The following is a 17,438-nucleotide window of genomic DNA, read 5'->3' on the forward strand; positions in this document are numbered from 1 at the left end:
GTTATGACTAAATTTAAATATAGAATTTAAGATTGAAAAATTTGTAAATCTTTACACAAAATCTAAATAAACTGTAATCCGAGTCAATATCGCCTAAAATAAATTTATATCACCTAAATAAAGTCTTCATCACCTGATAAATCTGTCATATTTTTGTTACTGTCTTGTAAGTTCACTACAATGTGTTAAGTGGTCATCCCCCAATTCTTCTTTATGAAAATCTTCTACTTGAAGGTTTTCTGCATGAAACACATTTTCTCCAGTCATCTATTGGTACATGGTTTATGGTATCTTTCAATAACATTTTTACATCATTTATTTGAAATATACTGTTTTTGACTACCACCTCACCTTTTATCTATGCCAAAATTAGCTCAATGGGGTTAAACTGTCAGTGATATAGTTAGTGGTAGTCAAATGACGTCATGCCCCATTCCTGTTGAAATGTTGTCAAGCTCATATCGTCTGTATTTTTCTGTGTTCATTAACAATAGACAGTAATTCAGAAATCATGTGGTATTTTTTTCTCTTCTAACCATGAAACAATCTCCACCTTTTTTGTGTTGGTCACTGACACCTTCTCTAAATGCAGATTGTAGCTGGCATTATCCATCACAATAACAGCCTTCTTTCAAAGATCGCAACAAATTTATGAACCATTGTCGGAATGCATCACCATCCATTTCTTGAAGTATTCCTCCCTAGGCTTTGATTAAAAACGAGAGCACAGTCTTTTATAAAACCAAGTTCATTGCTCCAGTGTTTGTAATTAAGCTGGATCCTTTTCCAACTGTAGTCTTAAATGCACCACTGCTTGTTGAATTCTGCCAGGTATATTTCCTGGAATGGTTCTGGTTTACCCACATTTCATTTAAGTAAATAATTGGTTAAGAATTATTTTGTCTAATTTCGTTAAAAATTTTACCTGAGCAAATATAATGTCAGTCCTCTCCATTAAAATTTTCTACTGTCATTACACTTATGAAATTGGAACTATAAATGTCTTACAATTTTCCATGTGGAATACATACTCCTGGTAAATTTTTTTTCTTCAAAATGTCTAATTTTACTACATGTCTGGTACTCTCTTTTATCGTAAAATTCTTGAATGGAATGACAAACAGTATCTATTAAAATCGTCCAGATCAGTTACCCAGTTTGTATGAGGAATTTTTTTCCAAGGCGACTGCATTTTCATTACCTTCTTGACAAACGTTTTGTACAGTACACATGGTTGCAGTCACTTTCTGCGATTCATTAAAAACCTCCTTAACAGTAGCTTAGGTTTGCTGTGCACAAGTTCTTTGTAACAACTATGTACCCTATAAATCATTTTTTTAAATTGTTTCTGAAAATGAAAACTGTTTGCTACAGTTTTAAATTGCTCGCTTACATAATTAAAATAACATAACTTTCACAATCAAAGGTCAGCCAAAGAAATTGCACATCTGATTGATGTAAAGCCATAATCTGAACTTGCTGAAATTGTACTATAAAACAATATTTGCGTATGCAGTGACAAACATGATGTAACAACAGCATCTTGAAATAGTAAACCTAGACTATTTAAAATAACAATTTTAACTAAATAATATGAGTGATAATTATGCCAGTTTTTTATTTAACAAAAGATTTTCTTTTGTACATGACTGTTATTTAACAACAACACAAAAAAGAATGAATTGGTTCCATCGCAAAATATATGGAAAAACACTTACAATTTTTTAGAATGAGATAATCTTGTATTTGTTAAATATCTTAAAAGGGGTTATTGAAAAATTTGATTTCAATTTTTGTGATTTAGTTAATCTTCTGAAACTACTGTATTTATGTGTAGGCTTATTAGATTTCTGATGCGTAGTTAATGATGGATGTGGTGATGTACTGGCCATATGTGCGCCGTGCTGCTGCAGAATATGACTGGTGGGGGCAAGATGATTTCAAACCTATTATAACAGCTCTAATTCTGGTTTTAGTAGTTTTTGTTTTTTCTATACAGATTTCTGTTTTAAATGCTTGTTGTTTTTTTATGCCCACTGCATGTTTTCTTTTCACCTTTCATTGCTCTCCTAATTATGTCTTATCACAACAATCTCTTGTTTTCATGTTCCTCTGTCTGTTTATTTTAACCAAGCTTACTACATGCTCTGGTTAGTACATCTTTGTTAATCCTATCCATTTGTCTGGCGTTTCCCATCCTTTAACCTATCTCATTTGTGTTGCATAGTTTTAAAGTAAAAATTTATGTACCTGTCTGTAGAAGCTGTTGCACATCAACTGATCTGTCTATATTCTGTACTATGCTTTCTATGAGTATCAAGCTAGAACTATTGAGTGCACTATATAGTATTTTGCTCTTGTATAGCACCCTGTTAATTCTGGTGATCTAGTGAACTGTGAAAATGTTTGTACTGCTGAAATCTATTATTGACTTTTAAAATTAAATTGATAATCAATAAAATTAAAAAAAATTAGTTATGTTTGCATTTACTATACCACATGAAGCAGATAAGACAATTTTGTTGCTAATTGATTCTTTATCACCTCAACATTTTTTTTTATAGCCTGAAACAAACTGTAACAGGCTATGTTGAATAGTAATAAACCTCTTAAAATAGGCAGAAATATTGTTTTTATTTAAATTATTGAAGGGATTAAAAAAGTAATTCTTAGTATTTTATGTATATTGTCGCCAAATGATTTTGATGGAACATGGCACTTACTAACTTCATGGTGGCCCTGAAAAGGGCCGTTTTTTGCGTTAGCTCTGAGAAGAGCTGTTGGGTTCGGAAGCTGGTCTCCAGTGAGGTCGAGGAGTTGTGGCTTGTCCATTGAAGGTCAACTGGGCTTTTCCTCAGCAGCAGTTGGGTTCCCATTACAGCATGGCAGTGGTGGCCCCCAGAGCCCCGCAGTGTCGGGTTGGTGTCAGTCATCCTTTGCCAGCGCAGCCGAGGCGGTTCTCCCTGAGCAATGCCACGCTCAGCCGTCTCCTGTGGCTGAGTCCTCCGGCCAGGGCAATTGAAGCCCGGCGAGCTGCAGCTGGAGTGGGAAGGTAGCGTTTGCATCCAGCGACTCCCTCGGCGGACCGGCCAGGCCTGCTGCTCCGGCAGGGATGTTGGCATCCACCAGGAGGTCCCACGTTAAGCTGGACAGGGAACTTCTTATTTTTCTCCTTCTCCAGGAGGTGGTCAATTGCCAATTCAGTCTCGTAGATGTTCTTTTATTAGAGCCTGAGAGTGTTGGGGCAGCAGCGCTGCTATGGTGGGAGTAATGCTTATACCCGCGCGTCTGTATACTATGCGCTCCTCTCACATTGTTGCTACCGTTATCGACCGCCAATATTAAATTAGACATGTGTGGTAACAATATCACTTAATGAAACCAAAGAAATATAAAGCTCTTCCATAATTGATTGAATAAGGGATTGTAGAAATTCAGAACCTGAGATGCAAAGCATGGAAAGTTATAGGATATTCTTTCTCTATAAGGAAACATTGAAAACACTCAAGCATTCATTTAAATAAATTTTAAAAATACTATTATAAGTACATTTTTACTTTGATGTTCCTAATTTTTTTCTTTGTGTGGGACATAAAAATGTTTATTAACAATTTAAGATAGCATCTATTGTATGTACTGAACATTGGATTACGCCAGACATAAATGTAAATTGCATTGATTCAAGTATTAAAATGATAAAAGAGAAGAGTATGTTATAGTTTTTAAAATAATTCCGATAAGGAAAAGTAATTATAATATTTTAATTCTGCAAAAATAAAAATTAATAAAAACATTAACTGATATGAGACCTCACAATTTTTTTTTTTCAAAATATAACATTTATATGTACATGAAATATAAACCTCCAAAACATCGCAGTTAGATAAGTTAAATTTTACCCTGTTAATTTCCAATAACTAGCTTTTGCGGTGTCCCGCATCATCAGGTGGTATTAGATTCTATAACTGTTACATTAAAACATATTCTCTTAATTTTTTGTCATTTTATTTGAAATTTTGAATAATATAATGAGCCTGTATATAAATTTTGCTATCCAGTACAGACGTGATGTAAATTTTTATATTTCATATATTATTAAATTTTATTAACACTATGGTCAATATATAGATGAATTATTTATATATTTTCCCTTTGTGCCAACTGGTAAATTATTTAAACTTTGTTTAACTTCCATGTTCTATGCAGACAAAATGGCCTAAATTATGTATGTTATTTCTGGAGTTATCTTGTAAGAATTTAATTATGGATTTCCATAACTACTACTTTTTTAGCTCTCAAAGTCTCTTCAGCTGATTAATCCTAATGATGCATACTTTAAACTTGTGTAGTACTGTACATTAGGTTTTTTTTTGTGTTCAAATTATAAAGAGATGTACATATGAATAAATAGGATCTGTTAATGAATAGGTTAGTAAACTTTTGCATTTTTCCTTTATAAATAACAAATATCGCATGCAAAACAAAAGCAGTAGTGTATTCTTTGGACTTTTATTGTTTATAACAAACTTTTGTAATGACTTCTCAACTTAAAATTTGGTAAATGATGTAATTGCTATAAAATTGATAATTTTCTGATTATGTATTTTTTTTTTTTTTTTAATTATTTTGTTCTAGTAAACAAAATAAATTGTCTTTTTTTTATACCTATTGATATTTTTTTCTCAATATCAATTTTTTAACTTATGTACTTATTGAAAATATTTCAGTAAATAGTATGAAACAATTTTATAATATCGTTAATAAAATATGAATCTTTTTATTTTTAGAGATTTTTAAAAACTGGTTTTTGTTATGTAATTTTTTTGTTATTTAAATGAATTATATTTTTTAGGGTTTTCAAGTTCAAGTAAGTATGCCGTCTCCTTCAACATCTACCACTACAATGGCTCCTGCTGTTCCTCCAGTCCATCATACTACTGTTCTACCAGGAGCAACTCTAGCATTGAGCAGCTCAGGTGGGACTCCAACAACTGTGGTAGTTTCTAGTTCTACAAAACCATTGATTATTGGGTAAATGTGTTTTCATTCTCATATTATATTTACTTGGTAATTACATAGAAATCATGAAAATGATTGTCCAGAGTCAACACAGTATGAAAATAATGATTTAAAAATTAGAAATTGAATATTTGAACTCTTCTTTCAAAGGATATTAATATCCGGTATGACAGTATAATTTTAAAAATTATAATATTGAAAACTATTGATTAGTCATCAATGTCCTTTAGTCGTCAGCAATTAATCACCACTGACAGTATCTTGATCAAAGACTATCTTTCTTGATAGACTCTTGGTCATATGATGTTGATCTGGAACTAATCTTCACCTGTTCTTCATTTATTCAATTGTAATTTAATTAGTAGTTACTGTATACTAAAAATGGCAGATTTATTAAACGATCCAAATATTTAAGTAATTTTATAAATTAAGACTTGACAAATATTATGAATTTTAAAGTCCAAAATGAGCATTTTTATTCTGCAGAACTTTGAAAAATGTAGCAGTAATCTGTTGTTTTCATGTTATGATTAAGTCTACAGGCTTTCTTTGTGTTTCACTGGTCCCATACAGTGGCTTAGAGGAAAATAATATCTAGAAAATTGAGAAATGATGTTTGTACTGTAATGACTTATATGTCAAACCTGAGCAGATCAGTTTATAAAAACAGCATAATGACGATGGGCAGACTGTGAGTATGTCAAAAAATGAATAAATTTGATTTCTGTAATTTATGTTTTGTCATAGTGGTATTTGCTGTACTTATTGCCAACCCTGAAACTAACTTTATTCAAACTAATTCTAGGTTAGCATGAGGACAATTAAGTGTTTTTTTTTAATATGAGGGCCAAGTAAGACAACTGTCAACTTCCAAAGTAGAATAATGTGCTTGATGATACAGTTGTTAAGAGATATTAAAAAAAAAAAACGCTTATTAATTCTTATATTTGGTTTTTTTTTGTTTTTTTTTTCAGAAGTACTAATGTTATGGGACAAAATCAACCAGGTCCTGTTCCAACTGCTCCTATTCCAGTACCTGTTACTGCACCTCCACAGCCTTTATCAAATGCTTTATCATCACACTACAACCATCTGAACACAATAACACAAGTTCAGACACACCCTGCTGTAAATCATTTGGAGTCGACTTCAGGTTCTCAGTCTGCTTGCGTACCAGCAGCAGCACCTCCAGCATCTACTCCAACAACAGGACCAGCTCCCGGACAACCAGCTCCCCAGAATCAACCTGTGGAATTCAACCATGCTATTAATTATGTCAATAAGATTAAGGTAAAAAGAAAGTTTTTATATTATAGTTTAGTAGTAAGGTATCTGTGTTAAAAATTATTTTGAATATGTTTGTAATTATTGTTAAAGTTAAGTGTCAGATTTATTCGATCAAATTATTTTTTGTTGTAGAATCGGTTTCAAGGACAACCAGATAAGTACAAAAAATTTTTAGAAATTCTACATACATACCAAAAGGAACAGAAAAACTTCAAAGAAGCTGGAAAACAACTTACTGAAGCAGAGGTATATTCACAAGTTGCAAAATTGTTTGAAAACCAAGATGATCTTTTGGCAGAGTTCGGACAGTTTTTACCAGATGCTACAAATCATCAGGCAAGCGTGGTGAGTTTCAGTTAAATTAATATACAATTGCATATCTACTCATTCAAATAATGAAAGTATTCATTGTCTTGGTTTTTCTGTAATCTTATGACAATAAACACTTAAAAGATTTAGCCTGTACATAATTTGTGGAACTGAGATTTTATTATCTTTTATAAAAAGGCAATTTTTCACACTTAGCTCAGCCCTTACAGAGTATCATTTACCTCTTACTACAGGTTTTCATAAAGATTCAATAAATTTAGATGAGTTCATAAAACATTCGTCTCCTGCGGTTTCATCCAAAAATTTACATTATAAGAACAATAGATTTCTGGGACAGAAAAAGGTAATGTTTGTTTTATTCGTGGAGCATGACTCTACAATAAGACTAGTGTGTATTCTGAGGCCCAGAAATAAGGCTACAGAGAGCATTCCAAAACAAGCGATGTGACGTGTGTTGGCTTGTGGGTTTTCATCTCTGCATAATTACTAAATCATCAGGTAATTCTGTACATATTTCCTAAATTTGAACACATTTGTTACTTCAAGTATATTTGAAATATTCAATTGTTTTTCAGATAGTAAGAAAAATTCAATTTTCTTAACTTATGAATATGTTTTTATGGTTAAAGAGAGAAAGATATTTAGTAGAAGTACATTGTGTGCTGTAAACTTGCTCACAAATAGTCAATATGTTTTCCTTAAAAGTGGAAACTTATATAACACAGAAGCAAAATGTCATCTTTTTACATTTTTTAAATAAGTTTACCTTTTGTAAACCAGAAACAAAGATATTTACTGTAAAATGAAAACAGTATCTTATGTCAGCTGTAGATAATACCTATTTTTTGCCATACAGATCACAATTTGATTTTTATCTGCTGTTGGCCATTATGGTTATATATTACGTATCAGGCATTATATCCATTTCCATTTATACAGAATTTTAGAATGAATAGTGACAGTTGATTATAAAATGGCTACTTCAAGTCTGTAACATGGTTGCTACTATGCCTGAAGTTCTCCAGGTAATGTGAATCCCTGCTCAGTACATCCTCAATTATGTGGATTCAGGCATTTCTCAGTCCACCATTCAGAAAAATTCACGTTATAATGCAGTTTATCTTGGATTTTTATACAAAGTTATATTTCAATTCTTTTAATATTGATGGAAAAAGTTGATACTGTTTAATTAAGCGTTTCCCCCTTCATTATTATTTTTTAATTGTTTAGTATTTAAATTTAATTCCATTCTTACTCTAATGTGATATTTAGTTATAAATTCATATCAGATTCACTTCCACCACTTTATTATTTACATATTTAAAATTTGTTATGATAAAATAAATACTACATCTGATGTCATTGTTACAACTCAGGTTTCCTGTAATCTATTACTGTACGATGTTTTACAACTTGGAAACTTGAGTGAAAACAAGGGTATTTTTGTATATTTATAACAAGATTATACTGGGTGTATTTTCTTCTTTTTTTTTAATTCAGGGTTATCCTTATCTATTATGTACCTTATTGTATCGTTTAACTTCATTAAGGGTAGCAGATTTTTTGTTGAAATTCCTTTTCAGTTTTTATGTAGAGGAAATTTTGGTTTTCTCCATATGTTATTATCTATCATCAGTAGTGTTCTGCTGAAGAAGCTAATAAACCATGATTTTAGTGATAAGTTTTCAAAATGGATAGCTTTGAACTAACAAACAGATATTTTTCTGTAAAATGTGGAGGTGCAATTTCAAGTAAAGTTTTCACAGTAGTTCAGAATTGCCACAAGGTTAAATTTTGGGTCATTTTTTTTTAATGACATTTTAAGGGTTTTAGATTGTAAGTTGAAAATTAATGTCAATCTAAAACTTAGCACCTCCATAACCCAGATGATCATTTTATTTACAAAATATTAATAATTAGCTGAAATGTGCAGAAGATAATGGAATAAATATGAAGAAAACTTGTATTGTAATGTATTGCAAGAAAATGGATGTTTCAAATCTATCCATTTGTTATTGAAAGTGATAGCATACATAGAGGGTCAATTATTGAAGGATCTTTGTGTTTTATTGGACTCAGAATTATATTTTGAAACCATTGTTAAAACCAAATAAAATCTTGTGCTTGTCAGATTGCAAATGATTTAAAAATATAAATGCTTTTTTGCATAAATCTTTAGTATGTAGAGTTTGAATAACTCAACAAATGTCAATTGAGCTTTGAGTTTCAGGTTTTCGGTCTGAAATTATAACAAAAAATCACAAAGTACAAGGTAAATCCTATTTTGAGGTGAATCAGTGTTGAACAGTTAAATATCAAGACCTAATTGGTTTTTGTAGATGTAGTTATAAGAATTTAAAGAAATTATAAAAGATACTATTAAATATGAAGAATCTACTTGTCATGGTGTCATGGGGACACTATTCAATTTTTATATTTTGGCATGCTCTTATTGGGCACAAAAAAAAGAGAATATATTATGAGTATTTCATGATATAGTATTTTGGTCCTATTTAGTTTTTAGTATTATGAGTTACAACAGTAAGCATTAAGTTAATATTTCTACCCAATAAAGACAGCATACAAAGGTTATTTTTCAAATTGTTCTGTAAATTAATTTTCCTGAACATTTCTTGCTGCCTGGCCTGTCTGTCCAGCTAGGATGGTATGAGTTCACTGTAGGGGTGAGTGTGGATGTGAGCCAAAAATTAAAATACAATTGTTAGCCAATTGCATTTGATCATTAATTTATTAGATTTTTTTTTTGCATGTGCTGGTTCTATGTAAAGTCTTGCAATTTTATGCACTGTGATGACCTGTTAAGTTAAATTACCTTTTTTCTTTTTCCAATAAAATACTCAAGAAACTGTAACTATTAAAAAAAAAAAATGTATAACCAAATGAAAACTTTATTTAATTTATTATATTTTGTAAAGTAAAAAATACTTACTGAAGCCTTAAAAATATTTTTGTGCATTAATACCACGATTGAAGCATTTATTGCAATAATATTTGCAAGCCCTCTTTTATTTTCATTGTTATTAATGATATTGGCCATTACTTGAGTATAGGAATTCTAATAAAAATAGGGTTAAACTAACCGACGTTACATGAACTTCTTGAATTAGATAAGTACACGTTGAGAAAGAACAAAATGGTACTATTATTTCAAGAACATTTTAATAAGTGTCGTTTAACATTAATTGTAACAAACCAAAAAATGTTTATACTTTGGAATAATGCTAGGCCAGTGCAATATGAGAAATAGTTTTTTACCTATGACGGAACAGAGGTGTATATGCGTTTGAGGTAAGAGATTTTATGTGTGTGTATGTCAACATTTTACTAAAAAAATACGGGATTGATTTCGATGCGGTTTTTTTTGCATTACATAGGTATCACTTCAGAGCAGGTTCTTGGACATGTTTTACAGTTAATGGGCCACCAGGGGGTACTGCAGTAGATGTGTTTTTCTAAAACGGTTGGGCAAGTTTTGATGCGATTTTTTTGCATTACATAGGTATCACCTCAGAGCACCATTCTTAGATTAGTTCTACAGTTATAAGCCACCAGGGGGTGCTGCAAGTAAATATGTTTCTTCAATACGTGGGTTTTTAAAAGTTTTTAATTTTATCACTTGTTTAATGATGATCATATAGAAAAATTGTAAATATCTTGGGATACTTACAACACCTGCATTATCTTGTCATTGGAGAATTTTAGGGAAAAAGCTGCACATAAGAGAAAATTTGAATACTTTCGATTGTATTATTTCAAATAAATATGTTGTTTGCACAAAAAAGACAGATATTTAATCCAGTGTTAAGATCTATTATGATGTTCAAATATGTGGTTGTAGATTATATAACAGATTATAACAGTATAGAAATTATTCTGCAGTTTTTCATTTTAAAAAAATGTTATCACAAAATACCCTTGATTGTGCGTCATATGCTGAGACAAAGTTGTTTCCTATTTTTATGTTAACTGTTTAAATTAAGACCGCTTTTGAAATATATCTTACTGGTATCATAATTCACCAGCAAGTAGATATCCTAAAATATTTTTAGTCGCATATTAAACAGATTTATTTTGGTATGAAGAGTAGAACTGCTTGAGTAATGCATATGAGATATTTTTTTCTTGGTTCTTTTGGGTTATTTTTAAGATTTATGATATAAATTGCAGAATTAGAACAGGAACATCCATTCAAAAGTATACTATCAACAGTTCCCCTTGATTAATTTTGTAACTGTAGAATCATATCTCAATGTTAATTATGTATACAGTGTCATGATTTTTCATAGATTAATTTATTAAAGGCCAAAGGGGAATTAATTAATTTTATGGTATTGTGTCCAGTTTTAGAATTTTGAGTTTCAGCAAGGAAATATGTGGATGGAAGTAGGTTTATATTGTAAACTAATATGAAAATACTGTAATAATTCAGTTCAGTTAGTAATTTTGTTTTGTATATATGAACTTAATACATATTGTCAAAAAGAAAGAAAATAATTTCATAAAAACTTTATTAGTATATTTGTTTGTATAAATGTTAAATAAATATAATTAAAAAAAAATAAATGAAAACTAGGAAGAAAATACATGTATCTTTTTCCCCAATTGCTGGATAACCAGAAGATTTTTGTCATTTTATATTTCTAATGGGAAATTGTTGCAAAGAGAAATCTATTTTTGTTTTTATCTGTAAATATAGACCATTATTTCTTTTACACAGCCCAGATGCTGGAAAAAGGTCCCAGCTTGCTTAAGCAAGGCATTGGGTCTGGAGTTTCATTTTGCTATGGGAGGTTATTAACTTAAACGTGCAGTATATTGGATCAGATATCATATAGCTGCACTTGCAGACGCTGGAAACTGCTGACTTTAGATCTTTAAGCAGCTCAGGTCTGAAGTGATATACTTCCTCACTAATACTCTTGTATCTGCAGACTTCTGCATGGTGAGGTAGAGGTTAGGTGGAATGCTTAGGGTTTTCAGTGTCCCATGCAGAGTGTTAGGTATTTCACCAATAATCATGGGCACTACTTTCACCTTACTCTGACCGTAGATGTCCCTGAACTCATTTGCCAAATTCTTGGACTTTGAGATTTTTTCAGTATATTTCCTGTTCATATTGGAGAAAAACTGAATGGCAACATCAGTAATCCAGATGATCTGCTTCATGATTACAACGATGTCAGGGCAATTTTGCTCTACTGTTCTATGTTTAGGACAGTGCAATCATAATAGATCTTACAGTGGACATTCTCCATTACAGAAAGTTGAGCATATTAACAATATGAAACTATCTTGTCAAGGAGTCCTACGCTCAGAACAATCTTCTGATACAGGATTCTTGCTACATTATTGTGGTGAGACATGTACTCTTTCAGGACCATACCTGGCATCCCCTGATCACATGCTCAGTGGACTCATTTTTGGTGCCATACAGATGAGAGCAGTCATAAGTACCATCCTTGATTATGTGCTTCCATTAACTTAGTATGCTGATAACAGAATCCTGAACTGCAGAAGCAATTCCCTCAGTTTCGGCAAACAACCTGGTGTTCTTGAGCCATGCAAAGAAAGCATCACAGTCCATTCCATCATATAGCATGGATTTGACAAATCGCCCATGGAGCTCATCAGCCTGTCGTTGCTCTATCCTTGTTTCATCAATTGGGGCACCTCACAGGGGTTGGATGCCAGCATCTGCAAGGCGCAGTGGAGTCAAGACATCCACTATCTCCTTGTGAAACAAGTATGTAGTGCTTTTTTCTTGGAAATAATCTGAGGTTTTGCAGTTTTTTTTAGCATGAACTCAAGAAAATCCATGATACCTCTCCCTCCCTTTCTCCTTGACAGGTAGAAGCAAGAAGTATAATTCCTCAGGTGATGATGGGCATGTTGTGAAGTGAATTCCACATATATATGCTTAACCCTTCCACATACATCTTCATTCATTTCAAGATTCTGAAGCTGTAGGCAACCACCAGCAGTGACACTATTATGGCCATTTATTCGAGATTTCATAATGTCACGCATACATTCTACAAGTTCAGCTGTAGTTTGATATTACCCTTATAATGAAGTGACTAACTGTATTGGCCCAAGGTGTAACATCTGTCCGCTGACTTCAGCAAGCCCAAAAGCAGGTTCAGTGCAAAACAAAACCTAGAGCACTAAGTGCATCACCCTGAAATATGCTTTTGACTGTATTCACTTCACCATTCTATGGTCACAGTATTAGGGGAAGCCATCGGAAGGGTGTGGGTCGAACAAATTCCACATTCATTATCAGGTTTACAGAACCATCTTTTTAATAAGCTAGGAGTGAGGCACAGAGTCAAAACCCTTCTTGTAATCTATGTACATTGCATAAGGTTATATTTAAATTTCTCTTAGCCGAGAGGACACCATTCACCACCAACCGCTCCTTGCAGCCTCTTTCCTCTTGTGATAACCCTTCTGCTTCACAACTGTAATTTGGTGCCTTTCAAGATGTTCATTGCGATTGACACATATGATAGGAAGTAGGTGATAGATAGGGCAGTATTTGGCAGGGTTTTTTGCTGCTGGAGCCTTCTTAGAAATTAGGTATGTTACTTCTTTGGTGAAAAACTTCTAAATTAGATCCGCTTCCCTAAGAATCTCTGAGTAACCTCTAAAAGCCATTGGTATATTGCAGTAAAGTACTTGTACCAATAGTTTTCCACTCTATCAATCCTGGGGACTTTTCCAATGATGAGTTTTCACAACTGTATGGTATACATCAACACAAGTTAAGACATGATCTACCATTGCTGATGTGTAATCAACATTTCTTTTCTCTTCACATATCCAATCTGCTTTGTCTGTGTTGTGAAAGTCTTAATTATACTGAACAGATGATTTTGTCCATATTGTAAATTAATATATATCAGAGTATCGTATTGGATAATACTATCGAGCTCTGCTTCAAGAAATCTCTGTGATTGAATTCTTATGAGTCTAGATTAAGGACTGTCATGGATCAGACCCTCTGAGTAGGGTTAGCTGACCTCACTAATGCAGTCAGATGGCTAATATTTTTCTTCAACCTGTCAACCTTCCTGCCTAGCTGAGATCCAGCCTGGAGGCTTTGGAGTGCTCCTGTCGGCAGTCACACTGACACACCAACCATTTGACAAGGGCAGTAATATACACCAACTCGTAAAGATGTCTAAATGGATTGTGTTTGCATGTTTTATTGGACAGCAGCTGATTGACATTCTGTATGATCTTTGAACCTCTATTTCTCCACAAACTTTGGGTTCTGGGTCTTTTCATTGGATCTATTCCACCATATTTGAATTATCACCCCACAAATAGATCAAGTGGGATGATGACAGCTGTGACTATCTCCTCCGTAATACTCTTATCTGAAGATGGACTGGAAATAAACCCGAGTTCCTGTGCTACCTTCGCTCTGATTGGTACTGCTATCTACATAGGTATTCTGTGAGATATGAAAAGGGATCTGCCCTGGTCTTGTCCTATTCCAATCGGATAATTTGCAGGTAGGAGCGGTAAAAGTAGACCTTAATTTCATCTGTCCGTTTAAATCACTTTCCACTACGGGCACCTGATTATCAGGCACAGTCACCGACAGTAGACTGTTCAAGCTGCTGATTACCATACGTCTGAGATGGGGTGCAGCTGTTTCTAGCCTCACACATCTGTGATCTTCAAGCATTAGTTGCAGATCCTTCCTTTAATTAATAAACCCATGGCCATTCTTGTAATAGAAGCTAGAAGTTCCACAATGAATGGGCTGCTAACCCGTACACCAGTTATAATGTATTTTTATTTCCATTTTTTTTTATCTTTTGTGCATCCTTAAAATGTAAGTAAACTACCTGTAGAAATCCATAATTATTGCCAATATCTTTAAAAAATTACATAGGTACTACCTTATACAAATCATTGAAATAATAGGGCTTAACAGAATTAATTACTTTACTAACATTAGTTCTATTAAAGAGTAATACTGATTACTATAAACAAGCATTAGATCATTTGCTTAATTATATATACAAGGTGTGATTGGAAAGTTTTAAAACAGGTGCTGCCACTTCTCATTAGGAGGGGGCAGATGCAGAAGGGAAAGCTTTGTTTTGTCCTTGAAACATTCTGAAAAGATCACTGTGATATCTTTGTTCATTGGTGTGAGCATGTCATTCCGGTTCTCTGCAGATTGATTTTACCAAATTGATGAAAAACCAGAACAACCAGTTAATGTCAAATTTTGTTTGAAAACTGGGAAATCAGCTTCAGAGACTTAGGAACTCACAGCTTTCAGAAGTAAACATCTGAGCTGGTAAGATGTTTTTATCTAGTTCAACAGATTCAAAGATGACCCTTGGTCTGACTAGCCTTCCACTTCTAAATCCAATGTAAACATTGTGAAAGTTCATGATTTCGTGCATCGTGACAGTAGACTTACAATTAGGGAGATGGCTGAAACTGAATTAAAGTTTCTACGCAGTTCACTCAATTTTAACTGAAGATTTGAACATGCATCAAGTGTGCAAAATTCATGCATCATAAATTGTCTCGAGGGGGCTTACAGTCAACCAGGAATACTGTAAAAGTGTACTTCAGCGGTTATGTAGAAGAAAAGGCCTGCACTCTGGTAAGACAAGAATTGGATTCTCCACTACAACAATGCGCCCACCGACTCATTGTGCATTCTCGATCACAGAACTTTTTCCCCTTCCAATTTCCAGGAATTTACTGAAAATTACCCCCTACTTACTTCTGCTTGTTTCCAAAATTGAAATTTTCACTGAAAGTGAACCAACTTGACTCAGTTGAAGACAGAAATACGGAGAGAGTTCTTAGCACCCTTAAGAAAGAAAATTTCTAGGAATGTTTCCAAAAGTGTAAATACTGTTTGAGTCTGTGTGTTCAGTCAGAAGGGACTACTTTGAAGGAGATCCATCACAATAGCCTGTAATAACTGCCATTTTGAAATTACAAGTGCAGTCTTAAAACTTGCCAATCACATCTCATATATATAAAATAATATATTTTTCATATTTGCTCGATCTTGAAACATTGTTTTTGGTTAAAGAGTTAGTTGTCTCAATACATGTCTATTTGAATAATAGTTCTGAAATAATCTTATTTATTTGTAATTTCAGATTCCTTCTCTTCATTCCTTGGTTAATATCTAATTATTTAAAAGTTTTATTCATGTTTAATTTAGTGACTGCTTCCTTTTTATTTTATTGCAAATTTTCTTTTCTTTGCTGGTAATTTCGTGTTTTATTAGATATCTTTCTTATTGAGCTTTATATCACATGTTTATATGTTGTCATTTATTATAATAGCATAGTTTTAAATACACAGTTTATGTTCACTCATATCGGATTTCATTTTATTTACTGACAGATCATATTATTAATTTTGTTTTTTGTCTTATAAATAAGCACGCAAAACTGTTATTCAGGTCAAATGCTACTATAAAGAAACGAGTAATTTTTTATACTTCATGAATTAGATGGTGTCTAGGTTGGAGTTTTGTTTTAGATATTTATTTTTCTTAAATATTACTATTACTAACTTTAAAGTTAATTATTAGGTTTAGGATATCAAATTTAGTTTGATTTTTTTTTAATGGTATGTGGTTAACAGAAGGTAAGGTGTAAATGGTAAAAATACGTTTATAATCAATCGTTTTTCAGAGCAACAAGTGTAATGAGCATCCTCCTTTGCCACGGAATAAACCCTCTTTGGGTTTAAAACTTTCTACATCATATACTAACAGTAATTCTACTCCTTCACCTAGTAGTATCACTAGCGGACCAAAATTTGGAACTTCTGGGCCACATCCACACACAGGTAGTGCCCCTGGACCTGGCACCATCAGTAATCAAGGTATGTGTGTTCTACTCATAGAATTATTGTTTTTAGCTTTAGTTGCTGTTACCTTTAGTATTAAAACTAAATCAGCAGTCGCTATTAGTATGTATTTAACTTTAAAGCCTTAATAAATAAATTCTTTAGTCATTATTATGAGAATAAACATGAAGAAAAATATTTAAAAAAAACTTGCTATTGAGATTTTACTGTCAATTACTAAGAAACAGTAATATTTGGCTAGTAGAAATATTGATATAAATATTTTATCTCTTGCACTTCTAATGACACACAAGAAATTTCTCTGTATAAGAAAGAAGTTGAACTCTTTATTTTAAATTTTATATGCCATGTGATAACTCTTGGTTATTGCATTTCTGAATTTTTTTGTTGTGATTTTATGATGATTCTTTTCAGGTTCTGGAGGATTGAAACGTTCACCTTCATTTACGTCTGTAAGCATCCATCATTCTCCATCTCACCATCACCATCCACCTCCTGCTAAAAAACATAAAGTGACGACTTTATCCTTCAGAGATGTTACTCCAGCAGAAGCGGGAAAATATGGAAGCCTAAATGATTACGCATTCTTTGATAAGGTAGGTTTGATTTCCAATAGTTAATTATACATCTCCAATTAAATCTTACTATTTAGTATTTATGTGACACTTTGCAACAGGGTTTTTTTTTTATCTTCTGTATGATTAGATCTCTTAATTTGAATGGTCTGTTTCATGTGATGGCCATACAAACAATTTTCTTTTATGTTTTTTAATCATTTCAGCATCAGTTATGAGCTAGATGTTAGCTGTTATTATAGTCATTAAAATGTTATTTCTTCAAGAAAAGTGTTTTTTTGTATTCTCTTGAAGATCAAGAAGTAAAAACTGATAGCATAACCTTGAACTTGCATAATT

The 17,438-nt window shown here is 32.6% G+C and overlaps 1 protein-coding gene across 10 annotated transcripts in view; it reads left to right on the forward strand.

Moving 5' to 3' along the window:
- LOC142323477 (paired amphipathic helix protein Sin3a-like) overlaps positions 1–17,438 on the forward strand; it is a 100,108-nt gene that overhangs the window by 36,077 nt on the left and 46,593 nt on the right. For all 10 annotated transcript variants that reach the window (XM_075363172.1, XM_075363175.1, XM_075363169.1 and 7 more), the window contains 5 exons: positions 4,853–5,031; positions 5,994–6,309; positions 6,439–6,651; positions 16,347–16,539; positions 16,939–17,120. In XM_075363172.1, coding sequence (XP_075219287.1) covers positions 4,853–5,031; positions 5,994–6,309; positions 6,439–6,651; positions 16,347–16,539; positions 16,939–17,120 — 1,083 coding nt within the window. The remainder of the gene's footprint in view (positions 1–4,852; positions 5,032–5,993; positions 6,310–6,438; positions 6,652–16,346; positions 16,540–16,938; positions 17,121–17,438) is intronic.

Source organism: Lycorma delicatula, chromosome 4, assembly GCF_047948215.1.
Source record: "Lycorma delicatula isolate Av1 chromosome 4, ASM4794821v1, whole genome shotgun sequence".
In the NCBI taxonomy this organism is placed as follows: domain Eukaryota; kingdom Metazoa; phylum Arthropoda; class Insecta; order Hemiptera; family Fulgoridae; genus Lycorma; species Lycorma delicatula.